A 21,852-nucleotide genomic window follows, 5' to 3' on the forward strand; every position below is an offset into this window, starting at 1 on the left:
CTCCCTCCACAATTAAGAAGGAATACAACTACCTCAAAACTAGAAACAACCAGAAGTTCCAGAAAATCAAACTGCATAGAAGTCCAGCAAACAAAGATATAAAGAAGAAATACTCATTCAGACAGGTAGGAGGGGTGGAGAGGATGCGGAGTGGTGGCAGCAGCAACGGCAGCAGTGGCAGGCTGGCAGAAAGCTCAGTCACATGTTTTAAAGTCAGGAGGGACACCTGGGGAGCGTTCCCAGCTCCTCACTGGACCTAGCAGCTCACAGGCCCAGCACCAGGGAAAATCAAGCCTCATTGCTTCTGACTGTGAAGACCAGTGGGGGTTGGGATGGAGGCAGAAAAAACCAGTCTCTCAGCAGAGTCCACTTGTTTATAGGGCCCCCATGGTCTTAGAATGTCCGCAGACCCATCCACTCCTGGAACGATTGCCATGGCAGCAGCTAGAGGGGCACCATTCTGGTGCAGATGTAGGAGAGGTGCCTGGAAAAGGGGCGAGTGCTGGGCAGGCGGCATTGTTCCTTCTCAGACCCCTCCCCCGCAAACAGCGCCACAACAGGTGAAACAGGTCGCCTGTTATTGACAAATCCCTGAGGCTCCGCCCCTTACAACGTAGCAGGAGTGACAGCTCTCCCTGGGACACAGAAGCAAACAAACACAGGAGCCTGTCAGAATGAGGAGACAGAGAAGTATGGCCGAAAAGGGGAAACGGATCAAGGTTCCAGTGGGAGAACTAAGCGACGAGGAGATAGCCAACCTAACGGATGAGGAGGTGGACAACCTAACAGATGCAGAATTCAAAACACTGGTGATAAAGATGCTCACAGTCTTGACAGATATGCTTGAGTACCACAAACGCATAAGGAAAGAAGTGAAGGCTAAGCTAAGTGAAACAAAGGAAAATGCACACAAAACCAATGGTGAAGGGAAGGAAACTGAGATTCAAATCAATGATTTGGAACATAAAGAAGAAAACAGTCAACCAGTGCAGAATGAGGGAGCAAGAATTGAAAAAAATTAGGAAAACTTCCCAAATTTTCTGAAGAAGATGGACATACAGGTCTGGGAAGCATGGAGGGTCCTGTGAGAGCTGGACCCAGAGGGGACCACATCAGGATGCATCATGATTGAGATGCCATATGTGAAAGATAAAGAGAGAGTCCGGGGGAAAGCAGGAGAGAGGCAGAGAGTTGCCTGCAGAAGGGGCCTATATGACTATCTGCTGTTTTCTCAGAGGACACTTTGCAGGCAGGAAGGGACTGGCAAGCACTCTTCAATGTGATGAAAGGCAACCTGCAATCAGGACTACTCTATCCAGCAAAGCTATCATTTCAAATGAAAGGGCAGATGAAGTGCTTCCCAGACAAGGTAAAGCTAAAGGAGTTCATCATCACCAAGCCATTATTATATTAAATGTCTAAGGGATTTACTTAAGAAAAAGAAGATCAAAACGATGAACACTAAAATGACAACAAATTCACAACCATCAACAACTAAATGTAAAAAATAAAAACAAAATCCAACTAAGTAAACCAGAATAGGAACAGAATCATAGGTATGGGGATTATTTGGAGGGTTATCAGCTGAGAGGGGGTAGGGGGAGAAATGGGGAAATGGTGCAGGGATTAAGAAGCATAATCTATTGGTACAAAATAGGGTGAAGTTAAAAATAATATAGGAAAGGGTAAAGCCAAATAACTTATATGCACAACCCATAGACATGAACTAAGGGGGGTGGGATTGCTGGAGGGAAGGTCAGGTACTGGGCAGAGGGGAGCAAAGGGGGAAAAATTGGAACTAGTGTAGCAACATAATTAATAAAATATACTTAAAAAATAATTTAAATTTTGAAATTATTTAAATTCTTCAATTGAGTTCAATTAAACTTAATTTTAGAATAATTTGAAAGTTGGCCTTTTAAAAAGAACATTGTTTGAAAAAGAAAAAATATAAATTTTGGGAGATTGAATGTATGTTTTGTTTTTTCCCAGTGGGTTTTCATGTGCTTGAGTGGAACGAACTGCCGTCAGGGTGTGCTTTTGCTTTGTGTGGACTAGAGTCAGCAAACAATAATTCAAATATCAGTTTCAAGATTTGCTGTGACTTTAACAGATTACTTAACTTCTCTGGGTCTCATTTCCTCATTTTTTGGGTTGTTGTGAGGAATATGATTTACAGACTTGGGAACATGCATGTGTATAGTAAATGCTCATTCCTTTCTCCTCTATTTTCAGGAAATGCTCATTTCCCAGTTAGTTTAGAAGAAGGTGTAGAATTACTTTATAATGAAATGATTTCTGGATTGACAACAGGTTCTTTATCAGTGCTTCCTGTTGTTTATAGATACAGAGTTAAGCTATTTGACCAGCTGAGATGATAATAGGAAAAGGTAGGCAGAGAAACATTGAGCCACAGTGTTTGTTATGTGATGCTCCAGAAAATGAATAAGCAAGCTTCATAAGTTCATACAGATTTTGAACAAAGTAGAGTTTTATTACTTTTAAGTGTCTGCTTTAATGAAAATGATACAGAACAAAAATAGTTGTGATTCAAGTTGTTTTTTATTAAAGACTAAGAAATAGGTTTTATATTTTGTAAATTAGTAGTTTGTATGTGAATAGAAAGCTAAATGGTTTCAAACTTTTTTCTCTTAAATATTTTAAACTTAAAATTTCAACTTAATTTAAAATTAGCAATATAAGGGAAAGTAACATCTTGAGCATCTTGGTAAAATTAGGTAAGTTAAAAAAAATGTATGTGTCTGTGTTACTAGATCTTTGTATTCTAAGTTATATCTCCAGCTTGAGTCAAGTCACTCAGGCACTCTTGAAGGCATACATAACTAAAGTGAAAGTGTTTCTTCATTGTTGTTGTATCTCCAGCTCCTGCCCAGTGGTGACCAGAGATAATAGGTGTTAAAATCTTCAGTGTTCTCTTGTTCATAGACATACCTGTACTGCATTTTTATATAATTATTTATACATGTCACCATGGTAAATGTGTTAGTCTGTGACTTTTCATTTTCACTTACTGTGACTTGGGGGTCTCTTAACTTTTTAAAAAATTTGGCCACTTTAATTTGACTGAGCCTCAGTTTACCTCTCTGTTGGGAGAACTAATAATCTTAGTAGTAGGAAATAGATAAAATAGCGTATGTTAAACTGCTTTGTACATAAAATTATCATTGTTGTGGAAGATAAAACAGGCAAGAAGAAATGGAGAAAAAAAGCCTAATGGACTTCACTCTCTGGTTTTTTCCCTTAGTCATTTTTTAAGATAGTGTACATAGACATCTTTGTGAAAATGTGAAAACATTACTGAGCAAAACAGGGTTCTTTCATGTGGCACCTTGGTATGTGACCCAACAATTAGTGTTGAGAAAAACAGGTCTTTATTTATAATATTCCAACCCTGTGGGTTTGGGAGCACTTTACCTCGGAGCCCTGTTCTTTCATGAGACCTAACACTTCCCTTGCTCCCCAAAAGGCTATGAGCCAAATCCAAGCCCAGTAGTTTCCCATTCCTTATCTGTCAACTCTTTCCTTCAGGATCTGAGGTAAGTTGTCATCAGCCTTAGTATAATAGTCCAGAAAAGCATGTACCGTGTTACACTGGATCATGGAGAAGTCCAGGAAAGGTACAAGTCCAAAGAGAGTGTCCTTTCCATATGTCCTGAGTTGCAAGAGTCCAGAGAGAGTGGAGGACTGCAAGGCAGAGTCCTTGGTGGCTTCAGATTCGGCTGGATCAGGAACGATCAAAGCAGCAGCATGCCCGCTTTCCCACTAGCCCAGGCTGCATGGCTGAATCCTGACTACAAACTGAATAGCTGCTGCTTCTCTACAGGCAGCATGGCTGAATCCCCTTCAGGCTCAAGGGTACTTCCTCATAGAAACTCTTTCTCTTCTCTTCTGTACTCACTCGCCCACATGTCCCTCTCCCATGGCGGACTACCTCTCCTACAAAACTGTCTAGCTGCTACATCATGGTTCTCTCTCTTCATACACCAGACCTTGTAGCCTACTCCTATCTCCGCCCTTTCAGACCATCTGGCTTCTCTCTCCATCCTCATGTCTCTCCCTAATTTTATATGCTGACCCAGAGCACAAGACATTGTTGTTATGAAAAGAATCTTAAGCCAATCATCATCTGCCCTTTTACCAGAGGCAGCATAGCTTCCGTTCAGGAATGGCTAGTGTCTTAAGCTTATCATCCACCCTTTTGCCCTGGGCTGCAACACAACTATTATCTAGTTACCAATTTGACTTAGATATGTAAAATACCTTAAAAGCCGTATTATCTCCTTACCCCATCCCCAAAACCTTGAGCTGTGGGGATTTAGGGATCGCCTTTCCCTCTCTGTTACAAAAATACCTCTGTAGGATTGATTCTAGAATAGAACTGCTAGATCAGAAGGTCTATGTATTTTTAATTCCATTAGGAACTGTCAAAATTGCTTTTCCCCAACCAGCATACCATTTTATACTTCATTTATTTATTTTTTTCAGCAAATGTTTATTGAACGTCTGTTGTATGATCATTACTATTTTAGGTGTTGCAGATATAATGGCCAGTAGAACAAACTTATTATTCTCATTACATTTACATTATATTTGGGAGAGAAAGACTAAGCAAATACTCAAGTAAATATGTAATGTAGTGGTAGGTGGTGATTAGTATTGTGAGAAAAACGAACCAGAAAGAGTGGCTAGAGTATGATGAAGAGTAAGGTAGTATCTTAGGGTAACTCACGGATCTTAAGCTAGAGTTGAAATTTGAGATAAGAATTGAATAAAAGCTATTTTCTCAGTATTCTACTAGGTTCAATTAGTTAATTCTTTAAGGTGTTTATATATGATATCTGTCCAGAAAAATCCAACCATAGTTAATGTAATGAGAACAGTTTGTGCTACATTGATATAATCTGACAGACAAGGAGAGTGGACTAGAATACTCATGCATGAACAATGACGACTTCACTGGGGGCAGTAGAGACCACTGAGTGAGCATGTGTAGTGTGTGGCCATTGCATTCAAAATGACTGCATGAGTAGAGCAACAAATCTGCATCATGTTTTGTGTTAAGCTTGAACATTCCTCCGTGGAAACTATTGAGATGATTCAGAAGGCCACAGCTATGGGCAACTGGTGAATGGCAGCTTCATCACGACATGCACTTGTTCATGCATCATGTCTCCCACAGAGTTTTTTTGGTGAAACATCAACTCACCCAGGTGACTCAGCCTTCTTACAGCCCAGATTTGGCACCTGGGACTTCTGGTTTTTGCCAAAACTAAAGTCACCTTGGAAAGGAAGAGATTTCAGACTGTTGATGAGATTGAGGAAAATACAAAGGGGCAGCTGATGCAATTGGGAGAACAGTGTGAGATCCCAAGGTATCTACTTGAAAGGGACTGAAGCATCATTGTCCTATGTACAATGTTTCTTGGTATCTTGAGTAAATGTCTCTATTTTTCTTAGTACGTGGCTGGATACATTCTGGACAAATTTTGTATATATCTGTCAGTGAGTAGAGTTGTCTTAAGAGCAGGAAAAGGAGTTTCTGATATTTTGGGAATTGTGCATGGTATACATTAAGAATCTGAAATTAACCTATTATATGTGTATAAAAGTTTGAAAACTGCTAACTCATGTGTGACATTATGTTTAATAGTGAAATTTGTAGAAAATATGATTGTATTTATAAACATCTACTTTCAATAAGATATCTGTGGTATACCTGTGCTCTGTTGTGCTCTATAGAAGAATCAACAATTGATCTCTTTTTGGATTAAATTTATTTCAGAATTCTGACAAAACTTCTGGAGGTATCAGATGATCCACAAGTCTTAGCTGTTGCTGCTCATGATGTTGGAGAATATGTGCGGCATTATCCAAGAGGCAAACGGTAAGAGACAAGCCATTAATTTCATTTGGGTTTTCTGAAACACTCAACATAGAATCCTAACTAATGTACCCATCTGAAATAGAGTAGTTAACAGAGAAACTAATGGAGTATGTGAAATCAAAATTACAATAATACTGGGAATTATGATAAACCTAATTTAATGGGTAGTATAAAAATATGAGTACACCCGAATAAAATAGTAGTTAGGTTTGTGCCCAGAAGAAGGGAGGAATCGGATGGACCAGTTCAAAGCCTTTATTGAAGGATGTTCAGGCAGGTGTGCTTGTTACAGAACCCCTGAGCTGCTCCAGTTGAAAACAAACCCACGGGCTCTTTAGTCAGGGGCCCTATTGCCCACCGCCAAAATTATAACTCTCAATACCAGAGTTTAGTGAAAAGAAAAAGAATAGTTTATTTAACAGTTATATAGATTTAGTTATTTGCAGATTTCTGTTGTTAAGTCTTATGTTCTTTAAAACACCCATAAACACATATCCTTGCTTCCTCCCCCTACCAAACCAGGTTAGTTTTAGAAAAGTCAGAGAAACCCTTTCGCTACTTTCCAAACACAGTTAAGCTTTACCAGTAGCTGCCAGTCACTCAGTTCTGACTGGGGAGACCTCGTCTGTGTTATGGGGTCCACCAGCTTTTAATCCAGAACCTCATGGATTCTTGGCCTCCTTGTAAACTGCATAGTTAGTCCTTTTGTAATCCACATGGTCAGTCTGTTCCCAGTCAAATCCGCACAGTCAGCCTCAGCCTCAGCCTCAGTCAAATCCACACAGTCCGCCTCAGCCTTAGTCAAATCTGCACAGTCAGCCTGGCTAAAATGTCTGTCGCTTATTTTTAAATCCCTGACTACGTCCTCTGATGCAGTGGGTGCGGTAACCAGTTCTGACCATTCACAGAACCCCATGTAGGCTGTGTGTGCTTTTTCCATACCATCCCCTGGTCCAAGACCCCTCCCATCTACCTGAGGCTTTGGATGTATTAAAGCTATTTTGCATAAAAAAGACACTAGCCACCAGCCTCAAGCATGTGGAGGCATTCTGAAAGCTGCTTCCTTTTCCCCATCCCCCAGCCGCAAACTCTGGGTTTTTTTGGAACACCCCTGTTTCTGTAACATGCTGAGTCCAAGTGGAAAACGGCAGCAAGGGAAGGGGTAGAGGGATTTTTAAGGGCATGGAGTAACCCCCATGGGTTGGGATCATCCTGCTGGTCAGCTCCAGAGTCTAGGATGTAGGTGAAACAACAATGTCCTCTGGTTAGGATGGTTGCTCTGGGAACAGAAAGTCCAGGAGATTTATTGCCCTTGCTCCCGGGAAATGCTCAAGGGTAGAGAAACCAGGTCTCAGCAGAATGCTGGCAACTGTTCCTCAGTTGCCTTTGACAATAGGGAACTTCATGATCAGGTACATGGCTGGTGATGGATACCCTCTTTGTTTTAGCACAGGTGTTGGCTCAGGTCCTGTGAGACTGACTGCAGGCCACAGTTCCCAAGAACACAGTAACCACTGACCATAGCCTGTTTTGCAAGTCCTGGCACAGGTGGCAGGTTTTGGGGTGGGCAACGTGGGGTCTCTGGTCCTAACAATAATGTAGTATCCAACAGAGATCACATTAGAAATTTCATGTTCAGGATTTTCTTTGGTTTGTATGATTTACTTACTTACTTATTTATTTATTTATTTATTTATTTATTTATATGTTGTAAGGTTCTTAGAATAGTGCCTAGCACATTAGAGGCCCTCAGGACATCCCTTTGAAGCAGGTATTTGTCCTGAATCTAGGTCAGATGTATCACCTGCCTCACCCTGGGGCTTATAACTCTAATTGGATTAGCTTATATCATGTGAGGTACTTGATTGGTAGTTGATTTTCAAGAAAAGTGCCAAGGGAGGAAAGAATAGTCTTTTATTTTTTAATTTTGTTTAAAAAAATTTTTTAACTTATTTACTTATTATGTCTTGGGATGACACTGGTTAATAAAACTACACGATTTCAGGCACACAATTCTACAACACATTATCTGTACACTGTATTGTGTGCTCACCACCCCAAACCAAGTACCATTCATCACCATTTATCCCCCCTTTATCCTCTCCTACCACCTCCCCTTGTGCCTTCTCCCCCGATGAGTTTTTCTTTTTTTTGTTTTGCTCAATTCCTCCACCACCCCTACTCAGTTCCCCCCAGCCCACAACAACTGTAAGTCTGCTCTCTATCTATGAGTCTGTCTTTATTTTGCTTGTTACATTGGATTCCACATATTGTTACAGAATGAGAGGGGGTTCTTTCACATGGCGCCTTGTTGTAAAACCCAACAACTAATGTCGAGGAAAACAGGTCTTTATTTACAGTATTCCAACTTGGGGAGGGCAGTGAGCACTTCAGCTCAGAGCCCTGTTCTCCCACGGAACCCAGCACTTCCCTTGCTCCCCAAAAGGCTAGAAGCCAAAAACATTCCCAGAAGTTTCCCATCCCTTATCTGTCAGCTCTGTCTTTCAGGATCTGGGGTATGGTGTCATCAGCCTCCATATAACAGTTCAGGAAAATATGTGCCATGTTGCACTGGATCATGCATAGTTCACTCTTTGCCCTTTCAAAGCCACATGGTATTCTCCCTTTCAAAGTCGCATGACGTTCTCTCTTTCCTCTCTAAGCTGCATGGAGTTCTCCTCGCCAAAATGCCTGCTGCCTAGTTTTAAACCCTGACTGCGTCCTGTGATGCAGTGAGCGTGGTAACCAGTTCTGACCATTCATAGAACCTTGTGCAGGCTCCGTATGCTCTTTCCTCACCATTCTGTGGTCAAAACCCCTCCAATCTCCATGGAGCCTTGGAAGAACCAAAGCTATTTGCATAACTAAGACACTAGCTACCAGCCATAGTTATGCAAAGGTATCTTAAAAGTGGTTCCCTTCTTCCCATCCCCCAACCTGCAGGCTCAGGATTTTTGGGTACCCCCACTCTGTAACAATATGAATGAAATTATTTGGTACTTGCCTTTCACTTACTGGCTTATTTCATTTACCATAATGCTCTCCAGGTTTATCCATTTTGTTGCAAAGGGTAAGATTTTCTTCTTCCTTTTTTATGGCCAAGTAGTATTCCATTGTGTAAATATATCATAGCATTTTTATTCACTCATCTACTGATAGTTACTTGGGCTGCTTCCAAATCTTGGCTCTGGTAGATAATGCAGCAGGGAACATAGGGGTGCATATGTTCTTCTGAATTAATGGTTCAAGTTGTTTTGGTAAATTCCCAAAAGTGAAATTGTTACCGAGCAAAGCAGGACTCTTTCACGTGGTGCCTTGGTGTATGACCCAAGAATTTGTGTTGCGAAAAACAGGTCTTTGTTTATAATATTCTAACCTTGGGGGAGCTGGAAGCACTTCAGCTTGGAACTCTGTTCTCCCATGAGACCCAGCTCTTCCCTTGCTCCTCAAAAGGCTATAAGCTGAAACCAAGTCCATTAGTTTCCTATTACTTATCTGTCAGCTCTCTCCTTCCAGATTTGAGGTAAGTTGTCATTGGCCTCCTTATAATAGTCCAGAAAAGCATGTCCCAAGTTCCAAGAGTCCAGTGAGATCCTGGGACTGCAAGCCAGAGTCCTTGGTGGCTTCAGAGTCAGCTGGAGCAGGAACAATTAAAGCAGCAGCATGCCTGCTTTCCCACTAGCCCAGGCTGCATGGCTGAATCCTGAATACCAACTCAATAACTGCTGCTTCCTATTCACTGTGGACCAGTTTCACTACAAATTGCATTGCTGCTGCTTCTGTACAGGCAGCATGGTTGAAATCCCTTCTGGTTCACATCTCCTTCCTCATTGCTACTCCTCTTCTTCTCTTTTACACTCACTAGCCTGCATGGCCCTCTCCCATGGTGAACCAGCTCTCCTACAAAGCTGCCTAGCTGCTACATCATGGCTCTCTTCCTACACACCAGACCTTCTTGCTGACTCCCATCTATACCCTTCCAGACCTTTTTATGGCCTACCATTATTTTAAATGCTTACCCACAGCACCACATGTCATTCTTATGAAAAGTATCTTAAGCCTATCATCTGCCCTTTTGCCCTGTGCTGCAGCACAGCTATTATCTAGTTACCGACTTGCCATAGATATGCAAAGTACCTTAAAAACTGTACTATCTCCTTTCCTCATCTCCAAAGCCATGAGCTGTGGGGACTTTTGGAGAGGCCACTGCTCTGTTACAAAATCACTGGGTCATAAGCAGAGGTGGATTAAGGTCAGTTGAGGCCTCAGGTGCAGAAGAAAATATTCAGCCCCTTAAAATAAAAAAGAGACAGGGAAAATAAAAATAATAAGTAAAAAATATTATGTACTATTAATGTTTTATTTCCAATAAAATTTGAATATAATATATGTATAATTATAGCATAATAATCACAAAGTTTTGAACTAATAGTTGAACATATGTAAAAGTATAATTATAATTAATGATAGTATACATAGGAGTAACAATCAAAAATTTGAACAAAAACATTGTAGAATTTTACTTGAAATTAAAATTACAAATTGAAAATATTTAAATAAATTTTTTCTTGCTTTTCGTTTTACAAACTTATTAATTACCTCATCACAATCAATAATTTTAAGTAAAGCGCACTGTATATATTAATTTGTCATTTTTCAGCCCCGATAGATGTTGTTTCACTTTTTTAGCTACCAATGAAAATGAAAATATAAAATTTAATAGTCTGAATGATTAGAATACTAGAGAAGAGTTTTTTCGTTATAATGCAGTAAATTAATGATTAATTAAATTTCAAAAATTATTCATAAACTATGAAAATCCATGTGCTGATGTAACAGCAGGAATTAATTTTATCTTAATTTCAACAATAGGAATTAATTTTATTTTAATATAATTTCAACTTACCTGAATATTTATACACACAGAAAACTATTTTTAAAACTGAAAATGAAACAAGTACATATCCACAAACTAATTTACATCCCTGTGTATTTGTGTATATCATAAGTCTGCACTGCAGGAGAACCTTTGTAAGTATAAAGTAGCAAATACGATTCTATTGCTCCAATGAGCTGCGCAGGGCCTGTGCAGCATAGTATGTGTATAGTATGCAGCATTGTAATGAAATAATGAAAATAAGTGAATATAAACATAGTATCAGGTTTTACTGCCAACTATAAACTTGTATGTAACTAAAATTGCAAATATGAAACCAAACTTGGTGTCATTAGAAAAAAGGGTAAAGTTGGGGTTTTGCGGGGCCCTGCAGAAGTCGGGGCCCAGGGCATGCACCTGGTGCGCCTGCTGTTAAACCCGCCTCTGGTCATAAGCCAGTTACATTTTTAAAATTTTGAGATAACTCCATACTGCTTTCCACAGTGGCTGCACCAATCTGCATTTCTACCAAGAGTGCATAAAGGTTCCCTTTTCTCTGCATCTTTGCCAACACTTGTTGTTTGTTGTTTTATTGATGATAGTCATATGACCAGTGAGGTGATATTCTCATTGTGGCTTAAATTTGCATTTCTCTGGATTAGTTGAACATGTATGTCCTCTTTGGAGAAATATTTGTTCAGGTCCTTTTTTAATTGGATTGCTTGCTTTTTGGTGTTGAGTTCTGTAAATTTTTTATAAATTTGAGATATTTACCCCTTATCAGATGTATCATTGCGAATATGTTCTCCCATTCAGTTGGTTGTCTTTTCATTTTGTTGACAGTTTCCTTTGCTGTGCAAAAACTTTTTAGTTTGATGTAGTACCATATGTTTATTTTTTCTTCTGTTTCCCTTGCTTGAGGAGATATATTTAAAAAAATAACGTGAGGAGAAATGTCTGGGATTTTACTGCCTCTGTTTCCTTCAAGGATTTGTATGGTTTCAAGTCTAACATTTAAGTCTTATCTACTTTGAATGTATTCTTGTGCATGGTGTAAGAAGGTGGTCTAGTTTCATTTTTTGCACATCTGTCCAATTTTCCCAACACCATTTGTTGAATAAACTACCCCATTGTACATTTTTGCCTCCTTTGTCAAATATTAATTGATTATGAAGTTGTTGGTTTATTTCTGGGCTCTCTGTATTTTTCCATTGATCAATATGTTTGTTTTTATGCCAATGCCATACTGTTTAATTACTGTGGCTTTGCAGTATAGTTTGATATCATGTGCCTGATTCCTCCAACTTTGTTCATTTTCAAGGTTGCTGTTGCTCTTCACGGTCCTTTGTGGTTCCATATAATTTTTTGGAATAGTTGTTCTGGTTCTGTGAAATACGCTATTGATATCTTGATAGGAATTGCATTGAATCAGTAGATTCCTTTGTGTGGTGTGGACATTTGAATGATATTAATTCTTCCTATCCATGAATATGGTACATGCTTCTACTTATTTGTATCTTTTTCCATTTCTTTTTTCAGTGTCTTATTCTGAGGATAGGTCTTTTACATCCTTAGTTTAATTTATTCCTTGGTATTTTGTTCTTTTTGAAGCAATTGTAAATGGGATTGTTTTCTTAGTTTTCATTTCTGGTAGTTAATTATTGGTGTTTAAAAATGAAATCGATTTCTGGATATTTATTTTGTATGCTGCTGCACTACTGAATTCATTTGTCAGTTCTAGTAGATTTTTAGTGAAATCTTGAGAGTTTTCTAGATATAGTATTGTGTCATCTGCAAATAATGACAGTTTTACCTCGTCATCTCCAACTTGGATGCCTTTTATTTCATGTTTTTGTCCAAATGCTCTGTCTAGTACTTCCACTACTGTGTCGAATAAAAGTGTTGAAAGTGGACATCCCTGTCTTGTTCCTGATCTTACTGGAAATGCTTGTATTTTTTGCCCATTGAATATGGTGTTGGCTGTGGATTTGTTGTATATGGCCTTTATTACATTGAGGTAGGTTCCCTCTATTCCCACTTTGCTGAGAGTTTTTAATACAAGTGAGTTCTGGGTTTTATCAATTGCATTTTCTGCACTTGTTGATATGATCATATGGTTTTTATTCTTCATTTTGTTCATGTGGTTTATCACAGTTACTCATTTGCAGATATTGTACTAAGCTTGTGTTCCTGGAATAAATCCCACTTGATCATGGTATATGATCTTTTTAATGTGTTGCTGGATTCCGTTTTCTAATATATGTTGAGGATTTTTGCATCTGTGTTCATTAGGGATATTGGTTTATAATTTTCTTCCTTTGTAGTGTCTGTCTGGTTTTGGAATTAGGATAATGCTGGCCTTGTAAAAAGTGCTTGAAAGTCTTCCCTCCTCTTGACAAGGATACTAAATGAACCCTTTTTGAAAAGCATCTCTTTGTCTGCTATTTTTGAACTGACCCAGGTAGGTCTTGGGACTCTGTCCTGACATTCCCACTTTGGGATAGATCAACTCAGACTCTACAACTAACAGGGTGGAAAGAACCCAACAGCCCTTGCCTGTCAAATGGAAATGCAATATTTCAGAAGGCAGCCAGCTGACTTAGGTAGTATTTTAGATTTACATGAATAAGTGACAGCTATCTCTTGGGGGAACTTAATCTTCATTCCAGCCCCTCAAGCAAACCCACTTGCTCAGTGTAGCCCTATATTTTCATAGGTTGCCCTCAGTGCTTGGGTTGGATTATGGATTGTTCACTGAAGTTGAAACCTGAAGGTGTCCACTGGGTTCCCACTGCTGCTTGATCTTAGTGCCAGCTATGCAGAACCAAACATAGACATGGTCACTCCACTCAATGGCAGACTCAAGGCTACTGTAATTATGTTTTTACTGAGACCTAACTCTTGTGATATTGCGGATAGTTCTGCCACTTGGAAAACTACAGTATAGAATAGCATATTAGAGACACCTTTCTTTAAGAGAACTATGGAAATTAACTGCAGCACTGATCAAACACACATTGCCTATGATTGACAGTTTTACTGTATGGATAACCTATCCAGTGTTAAAAGTGGGGTATTGAAGTTCCCTACAATTATGTATTGTTTATTTTTCCCTTCAGTTTTGTTAATATTTGTGTTATTTAGATGCTCTAATATTGTGTGCATAAATATTTACAGTTTTTATATCCTTTTGATGAATTGACTTTTATCATGATACAAACACCTTAGTGATTTCTATGCAAAGTCTATTTTATCTGATATAAATATAGCCACTTCTGCTATCTTTTGGTTACCATTTGCATGGAATATCTTTAGCTGTCCTTTCACTTCCAACCTGTGTGTGTCTTCAGAGCTAAAGTGAATCTTAAAAGCTCCATACTGTTAGGTTTTTAAAATTCATTCAGCTACTTTGTGTCTTGATTGGAGAATTTAGTCCATTTATATTTAATTTTTGATAGAAAAGGACTTCCTGTTGCTACTTTCTTAATTTTTTATGACTTTTTAAAAGTTACTTTGTTTCTCCTGTAACTTCTTTTTTAGTGATTGTGGTGGTGTGCTTTAAATCTTTTCTCTTTTTTGAGTGCATGTGTTTTTATATTTGGTTATCATGAGGCTTTCATAAAATAACTAGTATCTATAACAGTCTATTTGAAGCTGATAACAACTTACCTTCAGTCACATATGGAAAGTATAATTTTACTTCTTCTTTCTTCACATTATATGCCGTTGATGTTATACTTTCCATTGTTTTATAATGTGCATCCATTTATAAATTGTTATAGCTATAATTATTTTTGTTATTATTGTTTTTTAACTTTTATACTAGAGATAAAAGTGATTTACAAACCACCATTATACTATTGGTGTATTTTGAATTTATGTATTTACCTTTACCAGTAGTTTTTTCCTATTGTATATTTTCATATTGTTACTTAGTGTCCTTTAATTTCAACTTGAAGAACTCCCTTTAGTATTTCTGTAAGGCAGATCTATTGATGATGAACTTTCTTAGCTTTTGTTTGTCTGGAAAAGTATTCTTTATTTCTGAAGGACAGTTTTGTCAGGTATAATATTCTTGGTTGGCAGTTTGTCTTTTAGCACATTGACTGTATCATCCCACATCCTCTTGTTCTGCATGGTTTCTGCAGAGAAAATCCACTGATAGACTTATGGGGGCTAATTTGTATGTGACCAGTTGTTTTTCTCTTGGTGCTTTAAAAATTCTCTTTTCAGCTTTGCCTTTTAGCATTTTGATTAGGATATGTCTTGGAGTAATCTTTAGGGTGATCTTGTTTGGGGTACTTTGAGCTTCCTATATGTTGATGACCATATCTCTACCAAGATTTGGAGAAATTTGAGGCTGTGATTTCTTTGAATAAGCTTTCTGCTTCCCTCCCTCTTCTCTTTCTAGGACTCCCATGATGCAAATGTTCATTCACTTTATGGTGTCCTGTAATTCACATAGACTTTCTTTACTCTTTTTCATTATTTTTTCTTTTTGTTTTCTAACTTCGCTCAAATGATGTGTATTTGAGTTCACTGATTCTTTTTTCATGGGTAAGTCTGTTGTTGAAGCTCTCTATTGCATTTTTCAGTTTTGTCACTGTATTCTTCAGCTCCAGGATTCTGTTTGGTTCTTTTTATGCTTTATATTTCTTTATTAAACTTGTCATTTTCTTTATGCATTGTTTTTATGATCTTGTGTAGTTGTCTACCTGTGTTCTCTTGTATTTTATTGAGTTTTTTTAAAAGATGATTACTTTGTTTTTTTAAGTTAAGGATTTTTTTATTGTATATTTTTCCATTACCATTTATTACCCTTATACCCTACTCCCTCCACTGCTCTGGATTCACCACACTGTTGTCCATGTCCATGAGTTCTTTTTCCTTTTTGCTCAATCTCTCCTTCCCCAAACCCCCCTGCCCCACGGCCCATAGCAGTCATTCTGCTCTCTGCCTATGAATCTGTCTGTATTTTGCTTGTTAGTTCAGTTTGTTCATTAGATGCCACATGTGAGTGAAATCATATGGTATTTGTCTCTCTCTGACTGGCTTATTTCATTTAGCATAATGTTCTCCAGGTCTATCCATGAGGTTGCAAAGGGTTAATTTTTTTCTTTTTTATGGCTGAGTAGTATTCCATTGTGTAAATGTCCCATAGTTGTTTTATTCACTCATCTACTGATGGACAGTTGGGCTGCTTCCATATCTTGGTGATTGTAAATAACACTGCAATGAACATAGGGATGCTTAAGTTCTTTCGAATTAGTGTTTTAGGTTTCTTCAGATATATTCCCAGAGTAGGACCACTGGGTTAAAAGGTATAACCATTTTTATTTTTTGAGGTATCCCCATACTGTTTTCCACAGTGGCTACATCAATCTGCATTCCCACCAACAGTGAAATTACTTTGAAACTTTGTCAGGAAGATCTTAGTTCTCTATTTCTTTGGGATTAGTTACTGGAACTTGTGTTAATTTTCTTTGGTGGTGTCATATTTATCTGCTTCTTTGTGATCTTTGTAGCTTTGCATTGGTGTCTGTGCATTTGAAAGAGCAAATACCTCTTCTAGTCTTTAAAGATAGTTTTCAGTAGATAATGACCCTCTCCTCTCTGTCCCCTGGGCTGTTGAGATTACCTTTGTAATTGCATTCATACTGGGTTGGAGTTGGTTCTGATGCTGTCACTGAATCTGCAGTGGTGTACACCATTGGCCAGTTTGTTACTGGGTTCTTGGGTAGATGTGGATTCTTTCTGGCCCCTAGATAGATGGAATTGCCTTCAGTGTCTTATTTAGTGGAGTAGTGCTGGGATATGGTCCCTTTCAGGCTCCATAGTTGAGAACTCAGACAGTGGGCCTGTTAAGTGTGGTCGGGTATAGCTCCTATCAAATCCAAAGGAGGGCTGCTGCCTGGTCACTGAATGGGTATTGGGGTGGGAATGATCAGCCCTGGGCTATGGCTGAGAGGGGCCAGAACTAAGCCCAAGGCTGTTTCAGGTTCTCTAGCCATGACTGAAGTCTGCAGACCTGGTTCTGAAGGCATGGATGGGTTTTTCTTCTACCAGGTCCCTGGTGGGTCAGATTTTTTTCCGCCTATGGTTGGAAGGGCTGGAGTCAAGTACAAGGCGATTTCAGTATTCCCTGAAGCACAGATGTGAGTGTATCCTACTAGGTCCCTAATGTTGGTAGGACTGCTTGCAAGTGTAGCTGGGAGGGTCTGGAACCTAGCATAGGCTTCTTTCAGGATCTCAAGGGGTGCAGGAGGGAGTGTCTCCTGCTGGTTTCCTGGGCCAGCAGTACTGCTCATAGACTGTGGCTGGGAGGGGTTGGAACTGAGTGTAGGACCCTTTTCAAGGTCTCTGGGAGTGATGATAGGAGTGTCTTTTGCTGGATCCCTTGCTCACTAGTCTGGCAGACTATGTCTGTGAACTATAGGGCCCTTCAGGATCTATGCAGTTACAGGTAGCAGTGTCTCCTGCCAGGTCCCTGTGCTAGCAGGATTACTTGCAGACTTCAGTTGGGAGGGCGCTGCAGTTGAGTACAGGGCCCTTTAAGCATATCTGGTGCTGCAGGGAGGAGTGTTTCCTTCAGGATCTCTGCCAACTGGAGTGCATGTATAGGGCCCTTTCAGATTCTACAGTCTGAGTTTCTCAAGCTTATCTCCAGAGACTTCTAGACTGCAGCAGAGAGGGGCTGGAGCTGGGTCATAGGCTACTTCATGGTCTAGTTTAGAGTCCACAGCTGGGGCTGAAGTCTGTATGCCTATTACCTGACATGTGGATGGGTGTGACTCCTCCCAGATCCACTGGCATATGGTTCTGGTGACAGAACCAAAACCATATGGGTCTATTGCGATATTCTCAAGGATATGGAGTCCATAGCTGAGAGTATAGTTGGTGAAACAGTTGCCTAGGTGCTAGCTTGCCTTCTCAAAATGTCATTCTCAGACTGCATCAGGGTTTCATAAACTTCTACCTGAATCCCACAGCTTCCCTAAAGGCATATTTTTTTTTTTACCATGTCTGGATGCCAAATTATTGTTGTTGGGGTTGTGGATATGTCTAAGAAATGCCTTATTCAGGCATCTTGCTGATATCACTCCCACAGCCCATCTCTGCAAGTTTTATAGTGTTTTCCCTATTGTACCTGTCACTTTCAGACTAAAAGTCTAGATATGATTAGGAGTTAACTGTAAAAAGGTGACCTTATAGCTACTGGAATGGAACTCACTGATTGTGTAGCATTGAAAAGATAACATCTTCAGCACCTGCAAAGGGAAATATCCCAGACTCCGTGAGTCACTGGGGAGGGAGCAACATTAATGCTCTTTGTATTTAGTTCTTGTAATGGACTCATACCTTTAAGATTTTAATATGGTTTCCAAGAAACAAACACGACATCATTAATCTTACTTTTCTCACGTATATAGTAAGTATGAGTAAAACTGTTCCGTTGCTTTGTCCTCCGAAGCACAAAGTCACCAGAAGCCTTGACAGGGGCCCAGAAATCACACTTTGGTGACTAGTGCCCAGCACTCTTTCCCAAGGGAATGTGCCCCCTTTGCATACATGATTCAGTAGCACAAATGGTATAGTGAACATTGTTCCAACCATCAAAACATTGCAACAACAATATCAAAGCCACATTAGCTCTCATATGGCTGGTGTAACCACAAAACTTCCTTTTCTCTCATGAATGGCATAGTGAACATTTATCTTTTTTTAAAAAGGGGTAAACATCCAAACTGCTTTTCCATATTTGATAAATTCCCCACCTTACAAGGCATGTGCTCCTTCCCAGTATAGAAGATAAAAATGCCAGCAATTCACTTCTGTAAATTACTTTGCAAATAGTCACATGCCTGTGGCCTAAGCTCAGTGAATCAGGTGTACCTGCTTCAGGTGTCCAGCAGAAATGAGTAATAGAGGCACCCTTTAGGCAGCCATGATGTCCAGGCTTCATGAGGAGGGGAGACAGTAGCTCTAGTGTCTGGGTATGAGCAGAATAAATGCAAAGTTAAGCACCTAGCTCTAACAGCACCCTCACTGGACTACTAATTTGGCAACTTGGTTTTAATTGTGATTCAGCCTGAGTAGCTTCCCAAGTATGATTCTCATCCTTCCAAAGCTATAGTGGCCCTTCAGTGAATTCTTGTGCTACTTTTTACCAGGCCATCATTTCAGTTTCTGCAACTAAACATTCTTCTGATATAAAAGATTCTTCTCTTTTAAATCTGGCAAACCAGTATACAGCCATTAAAGCAAAATACATATGTCTGATTTTCTGTGCTTCCACAGTATTTTGTATGTATCTCCATTATATAGCACTTTTCAATTTGTACAATAATAACCTATATGTCTCTTTCCCCCGCTAGACTGTGAACTGTCAAAAAGAAGGGCTATATCTACTAGGCATAGTGTTTACCACACAGTAGGGCATAAGAAATGCTGAGAGAAAGAACTACCAAAAGAGCTCATACCTTTTCTCCTAAAATGCAGATTTTCATATGAGGTAAATAGCTTTATTTTTTCTTTGTACAAAGTGTAGCATAGTACACACAAATAAAAATTAATAAATTGCTTTGATGGTGGTACAAACCTTTTATGAACTGAATCAAATTAATTTCTCTTTTCTAAGTTACACTTTTCATGAAAAGTAACAAATGTTCATCTTAGAAAACTTGAGAAATACAGAAAAGAATAATGAAGACTAAACATTTGTTATATTGCAACCCTGAAATAAAAATAACTGTTCATTTTCATTTTCATAGATACATATATGTATTTTTCTTCCAAAACTATGATTCTGTGATATCTCCTATTTTATTTTCTGTTTTTGTTCATTTACCATGGGTATTTCACATCTAAAAATTTTTTAGAAATATAATTTAATGCTATTTATAGGTAAATGTATTCCAGCTTACTCAAATCTTACCAATAGATATTTGGCATGTTCCCAATTTTTCATTATTATGGAAACAGAATGAACATCTTCTCAAACATTTCTTATTATTTTCTTTTTGCTTGTCTCTTAAATAGATTTAATTAAAGTATGTAATATTTTGATAATTTTAAAACATTAAATGTAGACCAATTCAAACTCCAAGCAGTAGTAAATGAGAATAGCATTTTCACTGTTCTTTCAGAAGCATTGAGTGCTGTAATTTCTCTTTAACCTCTCACAGGGGAGAATGGCACCTGGTACTTTTAATCTATATTTTGATAACTCAAATGATTTATTAGAAATATTAGCTACCATACTTAAGATAAACAGTTTCAAAGTTTGATACTTATGTTATTGTTAGGTTCATAAAATTTTTATTATATGTAAGTTTTAGTTGCTGTATAGTGACATTCATTTATTTACTAGTTATTTGTGTTTTATTTAACATCTGATATGTGCTAAGCACCACTTGAGTGTTGCCCCATGGAGCTTAAATTCCAGTGAAAAGTTTGTGATTTCTTCCACTACTTTTATGCTTAGAAAGATGTTCCCCATTTAGAAATCTGGTAAATGTTCTTCTCACTTATCTTTTTGTTTTTAAAAATGTTAATGACCTTCTTCCTAATTGTAAGGAGAACAAAATAGATGTGATTTCTGTGCTCATTGAACTTACAGACTCTAGAGGGTATATTGCTACATATTATGAATGTATCTACTTTCATATAAATGGAATTAATGTGCAACTTACATTTTTAGCATTATGTTGTATAGAATGATGATGTGTTATAGTGCGATACAATTTCATTAGCCATGAATACACTGCTAAACCATAGAATCTTTATCAAGATATTTTTGTAACTATATTTTATATCATAAAACCATATTAATGGGGGGAAATACCTTTAGAACAAACAAAAATAGTTCTGTGCTTTTTAGGATATTTAAAGTTTAAAATTACATTTTTCTGTTATACCAGCTAGTACATTCCTTAAATGTTATTACAAGTATTGAGCTTGTTAACTATGTGTTATAATATTACAGGTCTTTAAAGCTTAACATGCTATTGACTTGGCTTGCTTTGAAGTATATTTAACAAGGTTTTCCCTGTTAGGCAGTAGCTAATAAAGCACTAGAATTGTGTTCTAAATTAAGTTATTTAAATATTTGGTTTTTGAAATGATATCTTGTCTTAATCTGCTAACTGGAAAGATTCTTTTTCTTTTTTCTCTATTTTTTCAAGCATTTATGAATTTGGATATCCATATAATCTGAAAGTAATTGGTGGTTCACTTGCATCTTAAATTTAGGAGATGAGAATTGTCTGTTTATTTTTATAGCACTGTGTGTCAGTGGAGTGGAGGTTTTCTATCCACTCTACTCTGGAATCTCTGGAGTGGAGGGCAGTAACATGTGTAGTTGGAAAATAAATGTGTAATAAATAAATATAATAAAAATTTATTGTAAGTAATATTCCTTAATTTTCTTGGCTGGTGTTAATATGAGACGATACAAGGGATAAGGGTTTAAAATGTCAAAAAACTTGGCTTTCTAGAGAGATAGGCAGTTGCTGTGAAGATTACATGGTAGAAAAAGCATGAAGCATTTAGCATTGTGCCCAACATGTAGAAAAAGTGGTATTATTATCATCATCATCATTATTAATGGTGTGTGATCTCTCTCTGTTTTTTAATTTGTCATATTCTGTACATATAATACCTTTCTGAGATTATACTTATTCACATACACTTGATATTCATTATTTATGGATTCTAGATTTGTGAATTTGCCTACTTGTTAAATTTTTTTTCTAATCTCCAAATGAATACTCATGCTTTTACAGTCATTTGTGGACACATGCAAAGAGAAATATGAGTCACTTGATGCACACATTCCCAAATGAAGGCAAACAATGTTATGCTCTGCCTTCTTGTTTTAGCTCTGTACTATAAACAAGTGTTCCTTACATGGTCTGTTTAGTGCCATATGTTTTGAATTTTTTTTTGCATTTTGTTGCTGATTTCACTGTTTCACTACCCAAGCCTAGAGCTGAAGTGCTGTCTGGTGTCCTCAGCACAAGAAAGCTTGAAGAGAAAATATGTGTATCAGATAAGCTTCCTTCACACATGA

The 21,852-nt window shown here is 38.1% G+C and overlaps 1 protein-coding gene across 3 annotated transcripts in view; it reads left to right on the forward strand.

Annotated features, from left to right (window-relative positions):
• The window catches only part of ATP6V1H (ATPase H+ transporting V1 subunit H), a 165,526-nt gene that overhangs the window by 87,503 nt on the left and 56,171 nt on the right, over positions 1 to 21,852 (forward strand). For all 3 annotated transcript variants that reach the window (XM_090283699.1, XM_090283701.1, XM_090283700.1), the window contains one exon: positions 5,804 to 5,905. In XM_090283699.1, the coding sequence (XP_090139825.1) occupies positions 5,804 to 5,905 (102 nt within the window). The remainder of the gene's footprint in view (positions 1 to 5,803; positions 5,906 to 21,852) is intronic.

The sequence above is a fragment of the Furipterus horrens genome, unplaced genomic scaffold (genome assembly GCF_987537825.1).
Source record: "Furipterus horrens unplaced genomic scaffold, mFurHor1.1.pri manual_scaffold_7, whole genome shotgun sequence".
Classification (NCBI taxonomy): Eukaryota; Metazoa; Chordata; class Mammalia; order Chiroptera; family Furipteridae; genus Furipterus; species Furipterus horrens.